At 42.0% G+C, this 24,381-nt stretch overlaps 1 protein-coding gene across 1 annotated transcript in view; it reads right to left on the bottom strand.

Moving 5' to 3' along the window:
- SMC3 (structural maintenance of chromosomes 3) overlaps positions 1-24,381 on the bottom strand; it is a 2,445,376-nt gene that overhangs the window by 1,246,187 nt on the left and 1,174,808 nt on the right. Inside the window, exon 14 of the mRNA XM_044056330.1 lies at positions 13,111-13,271. Coding sequence (XP_043912265.1) covers positions 13,111-13,271 — 161 coding nt within the window. The remainder of the gene's footprint in view (positions 1-13,110; positions 13,272-24,381) is intronic.

Genomic DNA, 24,381 nt, shown 5'->3' with positions numbered 1-24,381 from the left:
ATTAATAAGCACAAAACAAGTATTTTAAAGCAAAATTATAAAAATAAATTAAATAAAATAAAATATTTACATTAAAAATTCTAAAATATACGTGCCTCATCTATGCAACGCCTTAAGCTTTAGAACACTTTTGATGGAGACGTGTTCATTTAACCCGGGTAAAGTGTATGCCAAAGTCCTACTCTGCCATAATAATTCCTGTTCTTCTAATAACTGCCATGGCCCCCCTCTTGGGTCTGAACGAATCTGTTGTAGTACTGAAAACGCAAACCTGTGAGTTGGATACTCAACTACATGCTTGCTAGGGCGTTATTATCAGCCCTCCCAATACTATAATTATGTTCATATATTCTTTGTTTCAGCTTTCGTTCAGTTTTCCCTATATAGAAAGAGGGACATGAGTCGCAACATGTGACAAACTACTCCTTTAGAGTCACAGTTAAATTTACCATTTATTCTATACGTTCTATTATTAATCATCGTGGCAGTACCTACTTTAATGCACTTACATTGTGGGCAAGTCCCACATTTCCTCATACCCAATGGTCCACACTGTGTGCATTTAACCATCTTGTTGTGATTGCTTTCTAACATACTCTTAAGATTCATCCCTCTCCTATACGTAAACCCAGGTCTAATATCTAGTGTTTTGCAAATCATTTGGTCCTTCAAAATGATTGCCCAATTTTTAACAAGAATTTCTTTAATTCTCATGAAATCTAAGGAGAAGGTAAACATGAAATTCAAGTATTGGCACTCCTCCTTTCTTATTGGCTCCCCACTGTGTGTCATAATGAGTCAAAACATTGTTGCTATAATTAAAGACTCTGCCTGAAAGAATTGGCTTAAAATGCCCAGACTCCCTCTTTACCCTAACCTCAAGGGTGACGTCAGTTAGGAGTTTATGAGGATAATCTCTTCTCAGAAACATGGATTTCAGTTTCTCACATTCCTCATGAAAATCCATGTTGTCGGAGACCATTCTTGCTGCCCTTACCATTTGGCCCTTAACCACGGCTTTCTTCTGGTGGTTAGGGTGATTGCTTGAATAATGCAAGAAAGCGGTGGAATAAGTAGGCTTTCTGTAAATAGTGGCCTTATACTGTCCTTTAATCATGTCCTTAGTCACCTTCACATCTAGATATGTGATACAATCTGTCCCTATAGTATATGTGAATTCAAGGAAATCTGTCATTGCTGTGATGCTAAATATAAAATCTTGTATATGTTCTGCCTCTCCCTTCCATACCAGGCACATGTCGTCCTGATATCTAGTGTACCACAGGACGTGCTCTTGGAACAAACTGTTTGTAAATAAGAAATTCCGTTCCCAATGTGCCATGACACTATTGGCAAAGCTTGCACCACAGGGTGACCCCATTGCCACCCCTGTATTTTGTAAAAAGATTTCCTTGTTGAACATGATGTAGTTGTTTGATAAAACCAAATCAAGCACAGTCTCAACCATGCAGACCTTATTGTCTTCGGCCTTTTTAAAAAGCATGAACTCCCTAGTCCATGCAATCCCTGTGGTCTGCGGAATGACCGTATACAAATCTTTAACATCAATAGTCAAAAAGATGATGCTATCACTGTATTCCAATTCATCAATACTTTCCAAAAAACTCCAAGAATCCCGACATATCTGTGGCTCTTCACTAATCATAGGCTTCAGAATATTATCTATGAGTTTGGCACATGTGTATGTAATACAGCCTCTTCCGTCCGTCCACAATAGGTCTAAATGGTGGATCCAAAAGGCTTTTATGTAACTTTGGGGTGCCAAATATTGTCGGGATACTAAGGGCTGACATAGACAAGTACTGAAACGTGTCTATGTCTATAGACCCTTCTAAAAACAAGTCATCCAAGACGCCTTTGATTCTTTTATAAGCTGTGTTGACCTCATTAACACTAGCCTGAGTGTATACATCGCAGCCCAGGTAATTAAGCATCTTTCTTTCATATACTGTTTGGTCCATGAAAACTAGACCCCCTCTCCCTTATAAAAGAAAGTTTATGAGCCTTTTCTTGGATTCTGAGTAATCCTGGCTCTCCTCCCTCATGGTATGTAAAGTTTCCCCAAAAGAGTAGTCCTCTGGAGAAGAGGATGAAGGAATTGATTCTTCAGCATCAGAATCCTCATGGGGGGGTAAAGAGTATCCCTGATCTGAAGAGGAATCCGAAGAAATGGAAACCTAGTCAGAGGAATCATAGTCTGCATCCTGCCTAGGTCTTTTATCAGGAGGGGGATGGGAACCCCTGATCAGAGTAATTAAGTCTTCGGCCATTTTGAGCATCTGTTTCTTAGGCATGGAGGCCTGTCCAGGTGAATGCTGTACTTGCTTCTTTGTCTTTAAAGGGGTTTTAGACTTGGCAGAAGATTTGATGGTAAGCTGAGAAGGCCTGAATACACCCTCTGAAGCCGATGGTAGCTCAGCGGCTCCGGATCTCTCTGAAGGGTTAGTTTCTGCAAGCCCTAAATCTTGAGTATCCAGAGGTCCAGCCATCTCCACGTGGGAGTCAGAAGTGGTCTGTGGTTCTGAGGTAGCGGTCGTCAGGGGCTCCGAAGGCACCTCACTGAAAATCGGAGAACTGGCGACTGGCCTAGAAGAAGTTTCATTGTCAGTTTTGGACCTCGGATGCCTGTCCTTATCCTTGTCTTTGCGCTTTTTGTGTATTCGGGTCGTCAGAATTTCCGACGGCAGGGTATAATTGAACCTTCGGCCAAAATAATGTCGGGCAAAATCAAACCGACGTTTAATAGTGCGCTTGTTAAATCTAGCACAAAACCAACAACTAGTGACATCGTGGTCAGGGCCTAGGCATGGGATACATTAAGAATGAAAATCCTTATGAGGTATTTGCTTCCCACAAGAAATACAATTATTAACTTTTACCGACATCGGTCTGAGGCAAGAAAAAGTTTCCCCAACGGGTACTTACCTTTATTGAAGACTTCGGTTCTGAAATTCGAATTGAAAATCTCAGGAGTCGGCCGACCGGCACTTGCGAACTGCTTTTGCTTCTGGCACCGCGTGGCAAGAAAGACTGAAGAAAATGGTGTCAGCTGCATCTTGTATACCCCTGACGCACTGACGTCAGGGAAGAAGCGACAGCAACCGACGCCAGACCAAGACTTTGGAACTCTGGCCAACTGCGGGACCGCCTGACGGCAGGATAACCCAAGTGTAATGACTGCAGCAGTGAAACACAATGAACATCTAAAGGGATACGAATGACCTCGGTAACAAGGATGACATTATTTTCAAGGAAGGCAGAAATCTCAAATTTTAGCTGACGTTGACAGAGATGCCTATGGTCCTGGAGACCATCACTGTCAAAGGTCAGCATCAAGTACCTAAGGCCTATGACCATCAATAATGACAGCACTGACAATGATGTCATAGACACAAGTGAACAGCTGGTATCAAAACAGAAGTTGATGTAGGTGCAGATCTTGCAGTCAGTGGATGGAACGTCTGTACTGAAACTCCTGGCACTGGAATGGCCTGTGAAAGGTAAAACTGAATAAGGAGGGAATAGAATTTGCTCCTGCTACCCATGAGATAAAAGGGGAAACAAAGACACCTACTTCAGTCTGAGCTTTGAACAGTACCCTCAGCAGCTCTTCTCAGTTAACATGTAAAGAGGGGTTGTAAAGACACCCGGAGGACCAAACCAAGATAAGCTAGGGAGGTTGAGTCCAGGACAGTCTTAAAGTTGCTAAAAGTACAGTTGTGTACACTTACCATAAATGTAGATGTTCGAGTGTATTCACTGTTGCAGTCATTACATTTGGGTAATCTGCTGGCAGGGTTGCCCTCAGTCGGCCTGAATTCCAAAGTCTTGGGTCCTGCGTCGGTTGCAGTCTCCTCTTCCATAATGTCAGGGGTATAAAACATGCAGCTGATGCCATTTTCTTTAGTTTTTCTTGCCCCAGATGACAGGTGCCCTCAAAAAGATATATATATATATATATATATATATATATATATATATATATATATATATGGGTCTACTTCTTTTGACCTAACTTTCATTTGCCTGAGACCAAATGACTGAAATTTCATTTGCCTGACACTTCATTTGCCTGACGAGTATTATTAGCAAGAAAATGGAATATGCCCCCTTCCCCACTGCAGTGCGACCCTGGAGTTAGAATATATAGTTAGGTGGGTGTGGGGGGCACAGCCCCCCACAACAGGGGGTGTGGGGGCTGAATCCCCCCACTTACTTTTCTGTTACTAAGCAATATTACATCAAAAGTTAACAATATTATATGAAATGAAGTGGGGGCTTAGCCCCACCCCTAACTATATATTCTAACTCAGGGTGCACTGCACTGAAGGGCATATTCCATTTTCTTGCTAATAATACTTGCCAGGCAAATGAAGTGTCAGGCAAATTAAATTTCAGTCAAATGGGGTCAGGAAAATGAGTGTCAGGCAAATGAAAGTTAGGTCAAAAGAAGTAGACCCATATATATATCCTTCATCTACAAGCAAATACACCACATAGGTTGTAGAAGATAGAGAAGGAAAGATAAACTCCAGAATGATAGGGGGATGGCAGGAGGGTAACCTGGACTGCAACAGTGAATACACTCGAACATCTACATTTATGGTAAGTGTACACAACTGTACTATGTTCTTCGTGTTTCACTGTTGCAGTCATTACATTTGTGTAGAATCCCAAAGCTATGGTTGGGAGGCTGGAGCTAAACAGCATTAGGTGCGGCAGAGGCAAATGATAATGCTTTGTGAAGGTATGAAAAGAGCTCCAAGTAGCAGCCTCTAGAATGTCTTTGGTTGGTACTCCTCTGAGAAAGGCTGCTGAATTAGCTGCAGCTCTGGTGGAATGAGACCTAATGCCCTTGGGCACAGGTTTACCATGGTGTAAGTAGCAGAAATGTATGCAGTGGCTTTATCCACTTTGAAATTGTCTGCTTTGAAATAGCCTTTCCATCTGATCCTGCAGCATATGTCACTATTAATTGCTCAGTTTTTCTTAGAGCTTTAGTCCTGCTCAAGTAGAATCTTAGCTGTCTGTGTACGTCCAAGGAATGCTGAATTCTCTCCCCCTTGTTTGGATAAAAGGTTGGCAGATGAATGGTTTGGTTAAGAGCCACACTGGAAACCACCTTAGGCATAAACGTAGGATGAGACACCCTGTCTGGGTAAAATATGATAAAAGGCTCTACAGCCATGAGGGCCTGTAGCTCTGAAACTCTTCTTGCTGAAGTAATTGCTAGTAGCAGAGCTGTTTTCCATAAGAACTTTATATCAGCGGTAGCAGCTGGTTCAAATGGAGGCAGGGTGAGCTTTTCCAACACATAATTGAGGTCCCATGCAGGTAATGGTGATCTTCTAGGAGGCCTTACATTTTTGGCTCCTCTAAGATACTGCTTTAGTAAAGGATGAGAAAAGATTGGTGGCTCTGTATTGTAATGATCCGAAATGGCACAGGCATGGATTTTGTTTGATGAGAAAGATAGGCCTTTGTCAAGCATCTCAGTTAAGTATTGTAATATCTGAGGAATATTTGGTTCTGCTGTATTAGTTCCTTGTGCTCGATTCCAAGCACAGAATCTCTTCCATTTATCAGCATAAGATTTTCTAGTACTAGGCCTTCTGGCTTCCAAAATGACATCCATCACGGCTTTACTGAGAGGCGTTGTTTGTATAACTACATGATCAGCCATGCTGCCAGGTTCAGTGTCTGGAGTTGATTGTGCAAGATCTGATTGTTTTGCTGGGACAGTAGTTGAGGTCTTTGAGGTAAGGTCCAAGCTGGGTACTGAGACAAGTTCCTTAGGATTGGGTACCAGTATTGGCGGGGCCAGTCCGGGGCAATTAGTATCATCTTTGTTTTCTCTTGTCTGACTCTTAGGAGGACCTTGGGAAGAAGAGGCAGAGGAGGAAAGGCGTAAACCGATAGGTTTTTCCAACTGAAGGACAGGGCGTCCACTTTCCATGCTTGTCTATGATAAGTCCTTGTGCAGATTTTTTTCAACTGATAATTTTAAGGAGAGGCAAACAGATCTATGTCTGGGCTCCCCCATTTCTCTGTTATCATGCTAAAGACTTGTGGATTTAGTTTCCACTCGTGAGGATCCATAAGGTTTCTTCTTAAATCGTCTGCTAGAGTATTTTGCTTTCCTGGCAGGAATTGAGCTTGAAGATGTATTTGGTAGGTCAAAGCTGTGTCCCACAGTGCCATGGCTAATCTGCAAACGGGGTAGGAGTGTGTGCCCCCTTGCTTGTTTATATACCACATGACTGTGGTGTTGTCCGTCTTTATCAGTAGTTGTCTTGGATGAAGTAAGTCCTTGAAGGCTGTTAGGGCATTTTGAACAGCTAGCATCTCTTTCTGGTTGACTCTGTTCAAGAGAAATCTAGACCTGTGGATGGGAGATCGTAGGTTTACCCCGGGAATCATCTCTGGGTCACTGCTGGACAGAGGCACAACAAACTAATGGGCACAGTATTTTTTCATATAAGGGGTGGCGTAAGCCACAATAATTTGGGCTAGGCTTATAAATGCCTTAGGGCAGATAGCCTAGTATAAACCTATGAACCTATGAACCTATATGTAGATGCATTTATTTTGGGGTCCATATGCCCTGAATGCATCTTTCTGCCATGTGAGCCCCTCAGGCATAATCTGATGCGTCTGTTAAAGTTTGGCTGGCAGGGAGTAGAGCGAACACCAGTCCCACGTTTTGGTGACATGCCTTTGCCCACCATAGAAACTCCTGTTGCAGGCAGGGAATGAGAGGAATCTGTTTCCAGGCTGTGAGAATGCTAACTCCATAAACTTTTTAGGTACCACTGAAGTTTCCTCATATGCAGTCTTGCATATGGAATCAGTAGGATGCAGGATGCCATGAAGCCCAAAGCCTGCAGAATTTGTCTTGCAGATAACTGGGTTTTTGCTGCCATCAGTTTGAAGTAGTCAGTTGCTTTTGCTTGTCTGGCGTGAGGTAAGCCATCTGGGCAGTTGTAGTCAAACTTGCACCCAAGAATGTTATCTTTTGAGGGTACCAATTGTGATTTCTTTTCGTTTATTGTGTACCCTAGGCATGTTAGAAGCCTTTTCACAACTGCCAGGTGTTGAAGAAGAATGTCCTTGTTCTCTGCTTGAATTAGACAGTCATCCAAGTAAAGATATATTTGTATACTACTTTGTCTGCAAAATGCAATTACTAGTGCCAGGCACTTTGTAAAGACCCTGGGTGCAGTAGATAAGCCAAAGGGCAGTGCAGAGAATTGGTAATGCATTAAGCCAGCCTTGAATCTGAGGTATCTTCTGCACGATTGTCTTATTGGGACATGCAGGTATGCCTCTTTTAGGTCTAATGTCACCAGCCAAGCATTCTTGCCTAGCATGGGCAGAAGCTGCTGCAAAGTCAGCATTTTGAATTTTGGAATGTCCAGGTATGTGCTCAAAATCGATAAATCCAGTATTGGCCGCCAGGCCTTGTCCTTTCTGGGTACCAAGAACAGTCGAGTAAAAATCTTGTCCTTTTTCCTGTTCTGGTACTGGCTGAATGGCCCCCATATCCATGAGGGACGTAACCTGTTTCTGTGCCTCTGCCCATTGATTTTTTTGTCAGATCTGGCCAACCGTTTGCCACTGGCAGAGTGTGGAAATTGAATCTGTATCCCTGTAAAACTATGTTTAGTACCCACTTGTCCAGGGTTATTAACTGCCAATTTTGAGTAAAAAGTGCTAATTTTCCCCCTAAGGGTGCTGCCAAAAGATAAGTGCTTGGTGTAGGCAGAGGGAAGTCATTGGGACTGTTTTCTGTAGATTTGCACTGTATCTCCTCCAGATATGGAGGCAGAAGCGCCCCATTGCTTTGACCTGCATGAATCTTGTGCCTGGTATCTGGAACCCTTAGGGCATCTAGATTTGCCCCTTTGAGCTCTGTCTGACACAGGAAAGGACTAATTCTTTTGTAGGCCAATGTCTACTGAATCTTGGTGTCTGCACTTGTAAGAAGACTTTAACAGTTTGCATAGACTTAGCTTTGTCTTCCATTTTCTTTAAAACCTCTTCTGCCTTAATACCAAACAGAGTATCAGGCTGTAAAGGTGCATCTAGCAATTTAGCTTTAACATGGTCAGGCAAATTTTGTTCCTTTAGTGAGGCATGCCTCCTAATCACAGATCCAGTAACTGCGGCCCTGCAGGAGGCCTCTAAGGAGTCAAAACCACATTGCAAAGTATGCTTTCCAACCTGTTCAGCTGCATGCAATAATTCCTGCAATTCTTTATTTTCTGCACATTCAGAAATCAACATTATTTTCTGTTTCAGCAATCCCATAACATGTTGTGGATACTTAAGCATATGAAATTGACAGTTTAAAGCCCTGATTGCCAAGGTTGCAGATGTATAAACCATTTTCCCCCATCTGTCCAGTGCCCTTGAATCTCTGTCAGAGGGGGTAGGATTTTTTGCTGTTGAGGCCTTAACTCCCTTTGGAGCCTGTTAAATAGTTTCAGGATCAGCAGCAGGGTTTCTAAATAAACATTTATGTGAGTCAGGGACCCTGTAATATCTGTCAGGCTTACTGGGTGCTGGAGGTAAGGAGTCAGGGGTCAAGCTTGACTCCGAAAACACATCATCCACAATGTCTAAAACAGGGGGAATGGCTAAAGACCTGTGCTGAGGGAGAAGCAGGAAATCCCTGAGCCTCTTTTTTGATTCTGAGAAATCTTGAATCTCCCAGTGAAAATGCTCCCTCAAAGTATGCAAGGTTTCTCCAAATGAATAATCCTCAGGAAGAGATGCAGATGGTATAGACTCCTCTGCATCAGAATCCTCATAGGAAAGTATAGATAATTCCTGATCAGAAGAGGAATCAGAAGAAATAGAAACCTGATCTGAAGATTCATAATCAGTGTCTTGCCTAGGCCTCTTATCTGCAGGGGGATGGGTACCCCTGATCAAGGTAATAAGGTTTTCAGCCATTTTGATCATCTGTTTTTTAGGTGTAGAGGCCTGTGCACGTGGCTCATGCATCTTTTTTTTTTTAGTTTTAGAAGTTGCTTTTGTCTTTGGTTTTGCAGCGGTCGTCTGTTTGATATACAAATGTTGAGGTCTGAATACACCCTCAGATGCCAGTGCCTATTCAGCGGCTCTGGACCCATCCGAGGGCGATACATCCATCGGTCCAATACCTTGAGTATCTTGCGGCATGCCCGACTCCACATGGGTGTCGGTAGAGGCCTGCGACTCAAAAGTAACGAATATCAGGGGCTGCAAAAGCGCCTCACTAAGCACCGGCGACTGGCTTAGGAGAAGCTTCGCTGTCGGTTTTGGATCTCGACTGCCTTTCTCTGTCCTTTTCTTTGTGTTTTTTATGTACTCCGGTAGTTGGATTGCTATCCAACGACACTTCTGGGAAGTTAAATCTGTTTCCAAAATACTTTGAGGCAAAAATATACCACCGCTTAATAGTGCGTTGGTTAAATCTAGCACAAAACTGACAGCCAGGACATTGTGATCAGGGCCTAGGCAAGGAATACAGTATAAATGGAAATCCTTATGAGGTATTTGCTTCCCACAAGTAATACAATTAACTTTTTCTGACATCGGTATGGAGCAAGAAAAAAGTTTCCCCAACGGGGTACCTAGCTTTCTTGAAGACTTCAGTTCTGAAACTCAAACTCGAATATTTCAGTAGTTGGCCGACCGGCACTTGCGAAATGCTTCTGCTTCGGGCACCGCGCGGCAAGAAAGACTGAAGAAAATGGCGTCGGCTGCATGTTTTATACCTCTGACGACCTGACGTCATGGAAGAGGAAACAGCAAGCGACGCAAGACCCAAGACTTTGGAATTCAGGCCGACTGAGGGCAATCTGCCAGCAGATTACCCAAATGTAATGACTGCAACAGTGAAACACGAAGAACATCTGCTTTAACCTGCGGCTGCCAGTCCTTTGGCTGAAGTGGACAGACTATAGCATGTAAGATCAGACATCCACTGACCAATCAGAATATGCAGCCTTAAGACTTGATTTTAAATATGCCACATCAAAATTAAAAAGATATGAATAACAAGCTTAATGAACATTTAATTCAACATTTTATTTAGGGTGCATTTAGAATAATCACCAGTCTCATCCCCACAAGGGGTCAGGGTGTTGCATCAACTGCCACTACTTCTCTCAATTCAGAACCACTCTCCTCCCTTCTTTGACAGTTGTACTTAATCATCACAGGTCTTCTCACATGCAATTCACCTATTTCTTGGCAGTTTATGTAATTTCTTCTTACTTCTGTGTCACTCAAACCCGCTTTAAAGTATCCTCTGTTGCTTTTCTGCTCATCTAACTTAACTCCCACGATCTGTTCCCCTGGCCTTTTTGGCAAATGGGGCTATTTTGGTTTCAGTTCTTTTGCCTTCATTTCTTCACCTATCCCACAATGTGCATCTATTACCCCTCAGTTAATCTCCATCACCACGAGCTTCCTCACTTGTTTTATCTTTACAGTCCAGGCTTCTTTGGCAGACAGAAGCACAGGTTGCACAACTGTTTTGTACACCTTACTTTTCAGCTTCTTGGGCATTCTTCTGTCAAATACTACCCCTGACACCGTGCCAGTTGTCTGCAGTACCTCTGATTCTAGCTTCTTCCTCCTCATTCAGATTTCTTTTCTCCTCAACAATACCTCCTAGATACGTGAAGCTATTGAACTATTCTACTCTTTTTCCTTCTATTTCAGTTTTCAGCTTCTTTTAATTTCCCCCATTTGCTGCCATGATCACTGCCTCGTCTGTACTCACGTTCGTCTCACCTCCTTTCAGTTTTGCATTCCAGTCCCTTAACATTTACCAAAGTCCTTAATTGCAGTGCCACATCATCTGCGCACAGCAGCTTTTATGAGCTGTCCACACAGACCTGTTTGTTGGTGTAGTATTTCATGAACCTGAGTGAGCTCAGTCCTGAACCCTGATGTATACTGGCCACACTACAAACCCAAGTCCAAGCACTGTTACTACTTCTGTCACTGGCTATACACAGACAGCAGTAACTCAACCAATGTTTCTGGAACTTTGAGCCAACATAGGACTAACTAAATTAGTTTTCTTGGGAGCTTGGCATATGCTTTCTTCACATTTAGGAATGCCCAGTTGGGGACTTTCCTCATTTCCAGCTTCTTCACTATCTATATAGCACTGCAAACACTGGGTTAGCTGCACTGCATCTTAATCTGCATCAAAACTGCTCATCTCATATCTTAATTTATACTACTCTGTGTACCCATTTATCAATCACCCCTCCAGCACATTCATGCAGAGTGACAGAAGTTTGACAGCTCTGTACAGCCTGCAGTTGCGAATATCCACTTTGTTGTACAATGGTAAAATAATACTTGTTCTCCAACTGTCTGGGAAATGTTGCTCTCTCCATAAAGTGAAGCGCATCCTCAAAAGACATTTCTTCCCTAATGTACCCAACATCTGGATCACATCCACTGGGATATCATCTGAGCCCGCTGTTTTCTTGATTGCATCGTCTTTGGTGCACTTCCCACTTCTTCTAAGGTGGTTTCTCCTTCCAACTTCATCCTAGGCTGTGCATGTAGAACATTGAAAAACTTAAAAAGACTTCTTTCATCTATTCCCGAGAGCCTCTGGACTGGCAAGCAGACTGTTGCTGGCGGCCCATAAGAATAGTGTCTGTCAAATATCTTTTGTCTTTTTCACTGCTATCTTCTGACTTGATAGAGCTCTGCATCATATTCGGAGTCATTTTCCAGAAGCTAGTAAAGGTATTCTGACACCCTGTTCTTTGCCACTGTGGCTGTCTTACCCTCTATGTTAGCCAGCAAATGTCCCCTCTTAGTCTGCCTATCCTATCTCCCATTTCCGCCATCTGATAACTTCCTAGCCTTCTACAAGCCACCATCAGCTTCCTTGTGCACATTGTCTTTACACATGCCATTTTGAGCCGCTGCCATTTTTTTTCTTCCGCTCCACTAGTTTCCCCTCTTTCGTAAATGCTAGCATAATGATCACTTCCATAATCTACTGTGCTTTTGCTCAAGGCAACTTGCAAGTCTACAACCATGTCTCTGCTAATCCTAGAGCCTTCTCAGACCTCTGCATGCAGCTGACTGTGACCACAAGTGGTTTAATCATAGGTTCATAGGTTCATACTAGGCTATCTGCCCGAGGGCATTTATAAGCCTAGCCCATAGTTTTGTGGCTTAAGCCACCCCTTTTGTATGGGGAACTATACCCATTATTTTGCTGTGCCTCTGTCTGGCAGTGACACTGAGGTATTAATGCAATGACCAGGAATCAAACCCTGATCTCCCACATGACAGGCAAGAATTCTACCACTAAGCCACTTTGAATTTTGTAATCAGATGTCAGAGCACTTCAATACGGCTGACTGGCCAATCTTTGATTTAACCTCAATGCCCTACTTCTACCAGAGTTGCATGATGGCCACTCTTGCATTTGATCTTGTGACTCTTGCTCTTGGTAAGCCATTAAATGGCCACCAATAAGCCATCTGACAGACAGAAGTCAAGAAACGGTCTCTTTATAACACACAACTTTCAGAATATTGTTTAGTCACTCTGGTTAGATTCTGATAAAAAAATATTCTTTAATACGCTATACCGGTGTACTGTGCATTGTCTTACATCACCACCTTCCTCTCAGACTCTGTTCTCACACATTTTTAAATATTAATTTTAATATATGCTTTTTATTGTTCAATTCAGGTTATAAAAACACTGCTGAAGCACTGTATAACCATGATAGTAGTCCCAAGGTGCTAGCTACTGCTACTTCTGCTTTATGTTTTTTTTTTTTTTTTTTTTTTTATTAATAAAAGTTATGCTTACTAGTTCTTAGCTCTGTTGACATCTAATCATAGTTTACTTGAATTTTGAACTGTACTGAGACTAATATTAAAAGGAAAAAGGCACTCAAAACTGAACAATGATGAAAAGAAAGAAGGCTATTAAGGCAAAAGGGAATTAAGTAAAGCCTGCCTAAAATAAAGAATGTAGAATTTGCTCAACACACCATTTAACAAGTTTTCAGATATACTAGGCAAAACTTGTTAAGAACACATTTACCTGTTTCCAGCAGTTACTTCCACACATGTATAAAACGCTGGCTCACATTCAAAGTTATTCATCACAATACCATGGTAGCCATTAATGACATGCTGGTTTATGCCTTTTCGGCGGAAGTGCTCCAATACTTTGTTGATGCTATCAATACCATTCAGAATGGCCTGCCCAGGGAAAAAAAGGCACATTACTCATTCATTCCAAACATCCAAAAATAGATGAAAGCAGCAATTAACACTTTTTAACAATCAAAGACCTAAGAAAAATGTATTGGGACTATACTTAAGTCAGCATGCTTCAAAAGATTTTCCAGACAAGGGCTGCCATATCACTACATTTCAAATATAAATTACAATCATCATTTTACTGTCTTGCTCCTCTAAGCATTATATTTGGAAGATAAAGAAACACAGTCTTACTGCTTCAGTTAATCCATTACAGGACTATCCTTGATTGGTTCTTTGGTGTATCCTAGCCACAATTCAGGATCCAGAGAACTTTTGGAAGACCCTATGCTGAGGAATGTGCATGTGCCTCTTCTAACATATGTTGATCTAACACAGGACCCTTCATAATGGGTCCATGGGTTCATGCTTTTCATTAGAGTCTGGCAAGTTTTCACAATATCCTGCATTCAGGGATGTGCATACACCCTTTCCATTATGTGTTATCACATTAGGCACCAGATGCCCAAGAGTGTTCACACCTAGTCACCTGCAGACACCTTCCTGCAACTCTAAGGATTTAACATCAACAGTTTTGACATGTCATATACAAACATGCTTGCCTTACCTAAAGGAGACAGGATGAAGGGTCAAATACATCCATAGGAAGACTGAATGAAGGCAATTCCTGACCCACCTAGGAGTGTCCCTCTCTCAGACTGACAATGCATAGCTAACACCTAGGGCCCCTCTTTGAAGGGCCTTTGGTTGGGAACAATCCCAACTACCACCACAAACAGAGTGACAGAACCTGAAGAATACTATAATGATAATTGTTCAGAAGGCTAAGCCCTCTAGCACAGTTGTGTCAAAGGAAGCTCACCTTAAGCAGTTACAAGCAAGATAATGTTTGCTGGTCTTGTGAAGTGACAACCAAGTGGTCAAGGTGCAAATGTCTGTGTGAAGACATTCTTAAAGCAGGTTGGAGGACACTGACACTTCTCCATTGGAATGGGGTTTCAATGAAGCACTTATTTGGCTGGTGAGCAGTTATCCGATGGCAAAAGAAAATATAACTAGCAATCCACCTGGAAAGTGCCTGTATTAAAATTCTGAGCAACCTTCTCACAGAAGCAAGTTTTAACATCCTGAACTTTTGCACCTGCTTCAAATGGCACCTGAGGTAAGGGTGAGCATCCAGTGTACAAAGGATTCATTCTTTCCCATTTCTAACCCAACAGAAAGAAGGGGAAAATGAACTAGTTCAGAAACAAAACAAAAAAAAAATTTCACGAAGAAATGTAGTTTAATCTTAAGAGTCACATGAATCTCCTGACAAATTGTGCATGTCTGCCTACATGACAGTCATATAATCCCAAGATCCCACAACCAGAGGGGATGACCATTAGGAGAAAAAAAAAAGCCTTCCAAGACAAATACTTAAAACACTGCAGAGCTACCAAACTCAACTATACAGGCAGGCCTGCTGATTATGAAGATCAAGTCCCACAAAAGTGAGGTTCTTTGAAGGAGGACATAGCAATGGTTTACTATCACATGGCCGACAGTCATTTAGACGAAAGTGACAATTTGCCGACACAAATAGTCGGAAATCGGAACACCGACCAACCAAAATAGCGAACGGAGCATTTCAGCAATGTTGAATGTCGACTTTGCTGAAATGCTCACATCTGCCCACATTTAACACTGTTTGCAGGGGGCAAGCCCCCTGAACCCCCCACACCCCCCTACTTATATATACAAACTCCGAGAATGCACTACAGTGAGGGTAAGGGTACATTTCCCCATCCCCACTATTGTGCAATCTGCACCGCAATGTTGGAGCTGACAACAGTGGCCTTTCGCTCTTGTCAGCTTCGACATTGTGGTGATCGTTCTACTGGTTCTGCTAAATGGGTTTCGCACATATTCCATTTGTCTAAAAGACGATCGAACATGTGATAGTAAACCCATAGCAACAGCACTCCTTTATGGAGCTTCTTGTCCAGCCAGTGTTGCACAGCAATAATTGCCCCCTGCAAGGTAATAACCAGGAGAAATGCATGAGGTATGCAACCTATCAGTGAGCTAAATGAGTTTTAAAGGAACATATTTATAAGTCAACACTGCATATGGTTGACATGTTAACATACAGGGAAATAAGGTCAACCAGCCATATGAATGAAGTTTCAAAATGTCAAAAGTGTCAAAACACCCCAGAAACTCCACTAGCTGTAACTGTGCTGACATTCGTGATTCCAAACAAGTGTGGGAATGCCGTTGGAAACTTTAATAAGATTAACAGGTAATCCACATACCTTTGCACTGCATTCACCAGCAGCAGGGCATGTAAATGCCTGATCTGTGGATATACCATTCAAAAGATATGACAGATTTGTCCTACACACAATGGTTTTATGCAGATGATGTTCTAATAATCACTCTTCTGCTTCTATTTTCAAGAGATCTGTTAACATGAGAAGTCCCACAGCACAATCGCATTTCCTTCAGCAGAAGAGCAGCAGCAGCAGCAGAAGCAGTGTACACACAAGAGAAGTCACATATATTTGATGCAGACATACATCTGTGCAACAGACTAGGCAGCATGGCAGTGCACATCAGTACCAGCAGCAGTCCTAGTACTATAGGGAACCTCTATGAAACTACACTGTCTCAAAGAGGTACAGAAGCTATGGTGATAGACTGCTACATATACACCTGTGAAAAAATGGGGTCTAAGTTTACTCATCAAATGGCATGCTCACTGAATGGCCATTCATCACACACACAGTATCGAATACCCCTTTCCTTGAACAGGCATATCATTGTAAATAAAAACATCGATTACAGTTGGCCAAAAGAAAGGAAACGGCACTTAGTACATACTTGTAGGTAAGGTAGGGTAGGGTAATCTCGGAGTTGGTATATATAATTTGCGGGGGGTGGAGCTGTGCCCCCCACATAAGGAGGATTTAATGAACACTAGACCCTCCGAATGTGGGAGGCTGCCCCCACTAATTATATATACTACAGTGAGGAAAGGACAAGTTTCCTTATCCCCTACCATACTTATAAGTCCGCACTTTGTGCCGTTTCCTTTCTATTGGCCAACTACGATTGTTCAATGTTTTATTTACGATGATATGCATGTTCGTGGAAGGAAAGGTCAATGCTGTGTGTGTGATGAATGGCCCTTCGATGAATAAACATAGACCCAAAAAAATTAGTAATATCTGCAAGTACTGGGCACGGACATTAAAACTAAAAGAAGAAATGTAAGGGTATGAATGTAATAGCACCCTGTGTCAGGGGGGAAAGAACTGATTAAATCCAATGACCATTTACCTGATGGGGCAACAGCAGAAAAGTATAGATGCTGTGCAGACTTATGTGGAAGAGCTTCACTGTCTTGAAACATACCACATCTGGTCATGAATAATGACACAGCAATGTCATAATGGAGGGCAATGTTGCAAACAGTGAACAGCGTAAGGAAGCATAATATACTTGTGGATGGCAGGGATTAGCTGACTATCAGGCATCAGTGATGAGGACCTTCTTATTAAGCGTGGGTTATTTCTACAGAGGACAGTGGTTGATGGATGAGGCACATCCTGTAGTAATAATATTCACAGAGAAAAACCTTGTAGGCCTCAATTTTGTAACCGTATGGTTCATGAATGGCACTTTCCTTACCAAAGGTAATATCCGCCATCAGCTATACAGCATCAACATGCTTATAAACGTGTCAAATCTTTACCAAATATATACCCTAGTGTACTGCTTTATGAAAATAAATTCCTAAAGGGCATATAAGATGACATGGCAAGGCATTTTTGAGATGCTGAGTGTACTATGGTTAACAGCATCAGTGAAATTTGTTGTGTGCGACTTTGAAATAGCAGCTATCACAAACATTCAGTGTAACATCACTGAGGCTAAAAAGCAAAGGCTGCCTATTCCACTTTGGCCAGAATATCTGGAAAAAGGTCAAGCAACAGGGACTTACAACTTTTAAGATCGAACCACACATTCCGTGTGTTAAGTACAGTTGTGTAAACTTACCATGAATATAGATATTAAGAGTATATTCACTGTTGCAGTCCTGACTTGTGGGATTTCCCATTGCAGAAGCCCATGGCTGGCCTGAGTACCAGAAAATATTCTTCCTTCCTCCTGAAGCTGGCAGATGCCCAATATGTCGTCATTATGTTTAGGTATGAAGGGAGTCAGTGCCATGACCTCAGTACTTTCTTGACCTCAACAAGTAGGAGCCCCCCAGTGTGTCAGAGGCCAGAAGACTGCGACCCCCATATTCCAGAATAAGAGGGGCCACCATGACTGAGCTGGTGGATGTCCTAAGCCTATCCCATGAGCCAGAGGGGAAGGAGGGAGGGAAAGAATACTATAACAGTGAATACACTAACATCTATGTGCAGTGGATATACAAAGTTCACACACCCCTGTTAAAATGCCAGGTTTTTGTGATATAAAAAAATGAGACCACAATAAATCACCTATAATCTGTACAATTCAATTGAAAAACAAATCTGTTAGGGGAAAATATGAAAAATAAAAAAATGTACAATAACCTGGTTGCATAAGTGTGCATGTGCACACCCTTAAGTTAATACTTTGTTGTAGCACCTTTTGATTTAATTACAGCATTCAGTCTTCTTGAGTAGGAGTCTATCAGCAGAGCACTTCTTGACTTTGCAATATTTGCCCACTCTTCCTTGCAAAAGTGCTCCAAATCTGTCAGATTGCGAGGGCATTTCTTGTGCACAGCCCTCTTCAGGTCACCCCACAGAATATTTTATTGGACTTAAGCCTTGGCTCTGGCTGGGCCATTCCAAAACTTTAGTTTTCTTCTGGTGAAGCCATTCTTTTGTTGAGATGATGTATGCTTGGGGTCCACTGTCATGTTGAAAGGTGAAATTCCTCTTCATCTTTCTAGCAGACGCCTGAAGGTTTTGGGCCAAAAGTGACTGGTATTTAGAGCTGTTCATAATTCCCTCCACCTTGACTAAAGCCACAGTTCCACCTAGAGAAAAGCAACCCCAAAGCATGACACTGCCACCACCATGCTTCACCATGGGGATGGTGTTCTTTTGGTGATGCAAAGTGTTGTTTTTGCACCAAACGTACCTTTTAGAATTGTGGCCAGAAAGTTCAACCTTGGTCTCATCAGACCATAACACATTTTCCCACATGCTTTTGGGAGACCTGATATATTGTTTTGCAAATTTTAGCTGGGCCTGGATGTTTTTCTGTGTAAGAAAAGGCTACCATCTTGCAAACCTACCCCATAGCCCAGACATATGAAGAATATGGGATATTGTTGCACATGTAGTTCAGTGTTGCTGTAGGTCTCTTGGCAGCCTGACCAGTTTTTGTCTTGTCTTTTCATCCATTTTTATGGGACGTCCAGTTCTTTGCAACATCACCGTTGTCCAATATTTTCTCCACTTTTTGATGACTGTCTTCACTGTGTTCCATGGTATAGCCAATGCTGCGGAAATTTTTTGTACCCTTCTCCTGACTGATATCTTTCAACGATGAGATCCCTTTGATTCAAAACTTTGTTGCAAAACACGACTTTTGCTGTAGCAGGCAACTGAGTAAAGGTCAAGAAAATCCTACTAGGACAGCTGAACTTTATTTGAGGTTAATCAGAGCCTCTAATTGATGGCAGGTGTGTACCCAAGAAGACTGAACGATGTAAGGGTGTGCACACTTATGTAACCAGCTTATTGTATGTTTTTATTTTTTATATTTTTTCCCCTAACAGATTTGTTTTTCAATTGAATTGTAAAGGTTATATGTCACATTAAAGGTGGGAAAAGTTTTGAAATGATTTATTGTGGTCTTTTTTTTTTTTATATCACAAAAACCTGGCATTTTAACAGGAATGTGTAAACTTTTTATATCCACTGTATCTATTTATGGCTAGTGCACACAAATGTACTGTGTTCTGTCTGTTTTACTGTTGCAGTTCTGACTTGTGGGATGATTCCCAAAGCTGAAAGGAGGGTGGATAGAAGGACTAAGGAGAGGTAAGTAAGCCATGCAAATGACAGTGGCAAACCCTGCTCTGGAATTGGAAAAGGAAGGAAGATGGTAATGTTTGGTGAAGGTATGCACACAGGACCACGTAGTTGTTAACAAAATGTCCTCGGTGGCCACCCCCTTTAAGAAAGTTGAAGTAGCAGTAGCCCTAGTGGAATGTGTCCTCACAGCATCAGGAGGGTCTTACCACGATGGCTGCAGCCAAAGGAGATACAGTGGGAGATTCCTTTGGGAACAGTTTGTTTAGAAAATGGTCACCCTCAGGAGCTACTAGCAAAGGCCACAAAAAGTTGGTCTGATTTCCTGACATTCTTGGTTTTATCCTAGTAGTAATGCAGTTGCCTATGCACATCCAAAGAATGGAGAATACTTTCCCCCTTGTTATGAAGGTTAGGAAAGAATGCAAGCAAGTGTATGGTCTGGTTTAAAGAAGTCTCTGTCACCACTTTGGGCATAAAGAAAGGGATGGTCCTGACAGACACTGTCTGGGTGGAAAATGATGAAAGGTTCCACACACAAGGGCTTGAAGCTCTGACACCCTTCTGGCTGAGGTAATCCCTAGTAGGAAGGCTGTATTCTAGTCAGGAATGAAGCTGCTGGTTTAAAGGGTGGAAGGGGTAAGCTTCTCCAGAATGAAATTGAGGTTCCAGGAAGGAACAGGTGGTTTACTGGGAGGCATAATGTGGACAACCCCTCTCAGAAACTGTTTCATGAGGGGATGTGAAGAGAAAGACAGCTGAGAAGGCAGATAAGCAGAAATAGCTGAAGCATGGATTTTTACAGAGGAGTAGTAGAGATTATTTTTAAAAAGGTTGGATAAGTATGACAGGATGAAAGAGATCTGAGCTTGACAAGGGGTTTTGTCCCTTCTGTCTGCCCCAGAGAATGAATATTTTCCATTTTGCACAGTTTTCTAAGAACTAGGGAAAATCTAGAGTAAAAAACTTTTTTTTGGTACAGATTCCAAATAGCCTTGAGCTCAGATGTCTATTTGGACTAAAACCGCTTGTTTTGCAGTTTGGAGGAATGTCTGGGAAGCCTGAGTGAATCAAGGGTTATTTGAACTTGCGTTAGTAACCTCTTTGAATGACATTTAGCACATAATGTTCCCCAGTAATCACAGTCCAGTTTCTATAGGAAAGTAACAGTCCCCGCCCATGTGTGTGTGCGCCTTACAAGAGTCATGACTGCTCCCTGCCAGTTCCCTGAGAACGTGATCCCTAAAGGCTTACTGGGGGGTCAGACTGCTACTGTCTAGGCAGCTGGTGCTGCCTTTAGTTCCTTTCCCTACAAGGTTTCCTTTGTCTAGGCTTAGACTGGGGGGCTGGAAAGGACCAGTATTTGGCAGGAAAATTCAGGCTGAATTGAGAGGGTTGGACTGGAAGGAAGTCCTTGACAGTTTGTATAGACTTGGCCTTATCCTCCATTTTCTCAACAGCTTCAGCTTTAGTACCAAAAATAAACTATTTGTCTAAGAGGGGCATCTAGGAGACTGGACTTGACATGTTCAGGAAGGGACTGTTCCCCTCAGCCAGGCATGTTTTCTAATGACAGATCCTGTGGCTGCTGCCCTGCTGGAGGCTTTCAACACATCGTAGCTGGAGTGCAGAGAATGATTTGACAGTTGAGAGCAGGAGTTACACAGATCCATTAACACTTGAGCAGGCCTTACTTTCAGTCCCCATTAGTTTTGGTTTCATCTAGTCAAGAACAGTTTCCTGGTACTTCCCCATATGAAACTGGCAGTTCAAAGCCCTCATGATGGGTAGCAGAGGTGTAGATATTCTTTCCAAATCTGTTTAAGGCTCTGCTTTCCTTCTCTGTAGGCAAAGGATTTTGGAAGTGCTAGCTTTTGCTCCCTTATGGCCTAGAGCTGGATTGGAGGTAGTCCTGAGCTTCCCATCTGAAGTGCTCCCTCAGGGCATGCATTTTTTCCCAAGGCCCTCTAGACAAAATAAATGCCTGTAGCTCCAAACGGTCAATAATCATCCCCACATTTCTAAGGGAAACCACACCCCCTTGAAATAGGTGGGAGCCTAGGTGTACTCCCTATTCTGCAAACAAAGTCTCCGCTGTCTGAATCTGTAAATGGTTTGATTGCAGAAAGGGAAGACCCACAGAAAGGTTGGTAAAGACTGCATACTACTCCACAGATAAGCACTTAACAGGAGAAAGTTTCCAAGTGCACAATGGCTATGAAGAGACGGAGTTTAATATTCACTGCAACATCTGAAACCAATGACATAGTAATGAGCCCCTGGACAGAGAGGTAGCTATCAAGCCCTAGAGAAACCGCAAACTCTGAACTAAGAATCTCTCTCACCATGGCTGCTAAAGACATGATTTTTTTGTACCCTCCTCAAGGTAAGAAGTGACCATCACTGGGCAGGACTCCCAATTTATAGTTGTACCAAGGCCAATGTAGGACCCAGTTCCATGGAGTCACAGGAGGAAATATACTGGAAATCCTTCTTTCACAAAACTGCCCAATTTGATCAATTGGTGGTGAATACAAAGAGGAATGAAGAAACCCCAAATGTCAACATTTGTTAAAGAAAGTGATATTCACACCCAGAGAAAACTACAGGGATCTTCTGTAAGTATATGGAGCTCAAACACTAATGCGTTAAAAGCCACCCATCATCTCTTAGTAACACCATACTCCATGTAGATTTTTAAGTCAGTCAGGCCCACAAAAGAAAGACATTGTCAATCACATTTGGAAATTAAGAGGGGCAAGAGCAAAACCCTGGTCTCTGCTCTAAATATGGAAAAGAATATGTAAGCTCTGCAACAGAGTCAAAGCTTCTTCAAAAAGCAGACTGGTACTCTAATAAATCTCGTTCTGGGAGAGATTTCGGAGCACCAGGACATGAATGCAAACAGCTACATTTAGAACCCTCTAGTCATCTGTGATGGTAACAACTAAGGTAAACTTGGTAAACTATCCCCCAACTAGCATTTCTAGACTGGAGTCAGGGCTGTGATAACATTGCTGGTGGAGTTGTCATCTTGGGAGACTTGGCCAGCATGGGGATGCCAGCTTTATGTGATGTTTCAGCACCTCCTCAGACTGCGAGAGGGTCCCTTCTCTTTTGTTGATGTCTGGGTTTAGAAAAATAAGAGGGCTTGGCAGGCTGGGATCATAAAAACCTTCCCTAGTGGTGTAAATGTTTCTGTTTTCTTTTTTAGTTTCAAGAAATGTAGACATTACAATGTAAAAAGAGAAGAAAGGCTGGACAAAAGCATGTTTAAGTGAATATGCTGTAGTCTTGGAGGTGGGGAGTAGGATGTAAAAGTGCACAGATTATAATATATATGAAGAGTGTATGTGTTTCTTCCTTACTTTTGCATAGCTGAATGTCTGAATTAAGGCCTTTAATTTAATCTATTTTTTTGTAAAAATAAGTAAATAATATGACAGTGAATGCAACAAAGCTTTCCTTTGGCAAATAAATGTTCAGTGCAAGCAGAGAGGTTGGCGAGGTTTGCAGAGCTGTACATTTGGTACTTATATTTCCCATGGAGACAAAATGACTAACACTTTTATTTAAAGCTAACGTTTTTTTTTTCCCTGAAAGCATACAAGCTGTTTTTCACATCTGGGAGGAGAATGAAGATAAGGCAAGGACAGACAGCAATTAGTGTAAGTAGGGGCACACAACAACATGCACCTTAACCTAACATTAAGGTTATACATGTTATGCCTGTGTGTGTAGCTGTCAATTTGGGACAACTGTTCCTATCAGCAGGGTTAAACGTCATTATTTGAAGATGTACATAATTTGTGTGTTAGTTTTAATAGATTATGGGTGCGTTTTTTTTATGTTCCAGGGTTTTCATTAAAACAAAAAGTATTGTAAAATGTGACATAGGTTCAAAAAGAGATGACGAAAAACAACTTTATAAGAGATCAACTCGTCAAGCAATAGTGGGTGCATGTAACACAAAAGCTAGAAATAGGCAGTTAAAAAATCTGTCATGTACAACAGGTGAGAATAATAACTTATCATAATGGGTACAACTAAACAAACATTTTGGAATGTGAATGGATCACATGTATAGACAAAAAGGCATTATTTTTATGTATTATTTGTATTTGTTTTCTGAGGTAGAACACTGATTTTCCATGGACGTTTTTCAGACTGAGCCCTGAGAGTGATGTCTAGTTAAGTGACTTGCTCAGAGTTACACAGCTGGGCAACGTTGGCTGAGCTGATCAAAATTATCACCACTGGACCACAGGAAACAACTTGACCGTTCCTTAATCCTCTAAGCCAACTGTCAAAAAGCTTTGTAAAATGTGACATAGGTTTAAATGGGGATAACAAGAAAAAAGAAGTTATGTACTCACCATAACTTTTCATCTGTGTTATCCATTTTCATTTTTTCTCAACGTGTGTGTTCAGATCTGATTCCCTTGGATCTGACTTGGCGTTGCAAAAGTTCATGGCAACCAGAAACACGCGAGCTACTCCCCTACCCGCAATGCACCAAATCCAATTACCTCAGATCTTGTTTGCTAAGAAAGCAGAAAGTGACATACTCAAAACACTCACTCTTCCAGAAGTTGGTAAGGCAGGGGGCTTGGTGGGAGGGGAGTTGAGAAAGAATGAAAACGGACAACAAAAATGGAAAGTTATGGTAAGTACATTACTTCTTTATCTGATGTCAATTTTCATTCTATCCTCAACTTATGGGACATTGGTTTTAGATGCATCGCGTCCTAGGTGATTGTTTACCATCCATGTCTCAGTGTTGTTTAAGGCAGCCTGAGTTACATACATGAGTTTGGGGAGAGATTCAGCAGAGCAGATGATGGTAGAGTTGTCTGCATATTGAACAAGTTTAGCATTTGGGATACAATGATGAAAGTCATTAATGAAGATGTTAAATAGTAAAGGACCTAGGATAGAACCTTGGGGATGTCTGTCAGAGTGTCAGGGGAAGAAGAGGTACAATATATATTTGAGAAGTAACTGGAAAACCAATTGATGGAAGAGAAGGAAAGATTAAGTTGGGAGAGCTTGGACAAAAGTAG

This window comes from Protopterus annectens, chromosome 14.part0 (genome assembly GCF_019279795.1).
Source record: "Protopterus annectens isolate FY-2018-M chromosome 14.part0, PAN1.0, whole genome shotgun sequence".
Classification (NCBI taxonomy): domain Eukaryota; kingdom Metazoa; phylum Chordata; order Ceratodontiformes; family Protopteridae; genus Protopterus; species Protopterus annectens.
The sequence above is the reverse complement of the archived record's forward strand: the minus strand, read 5'-3'. Positions and strand labels throughout refer to the sequence as shown.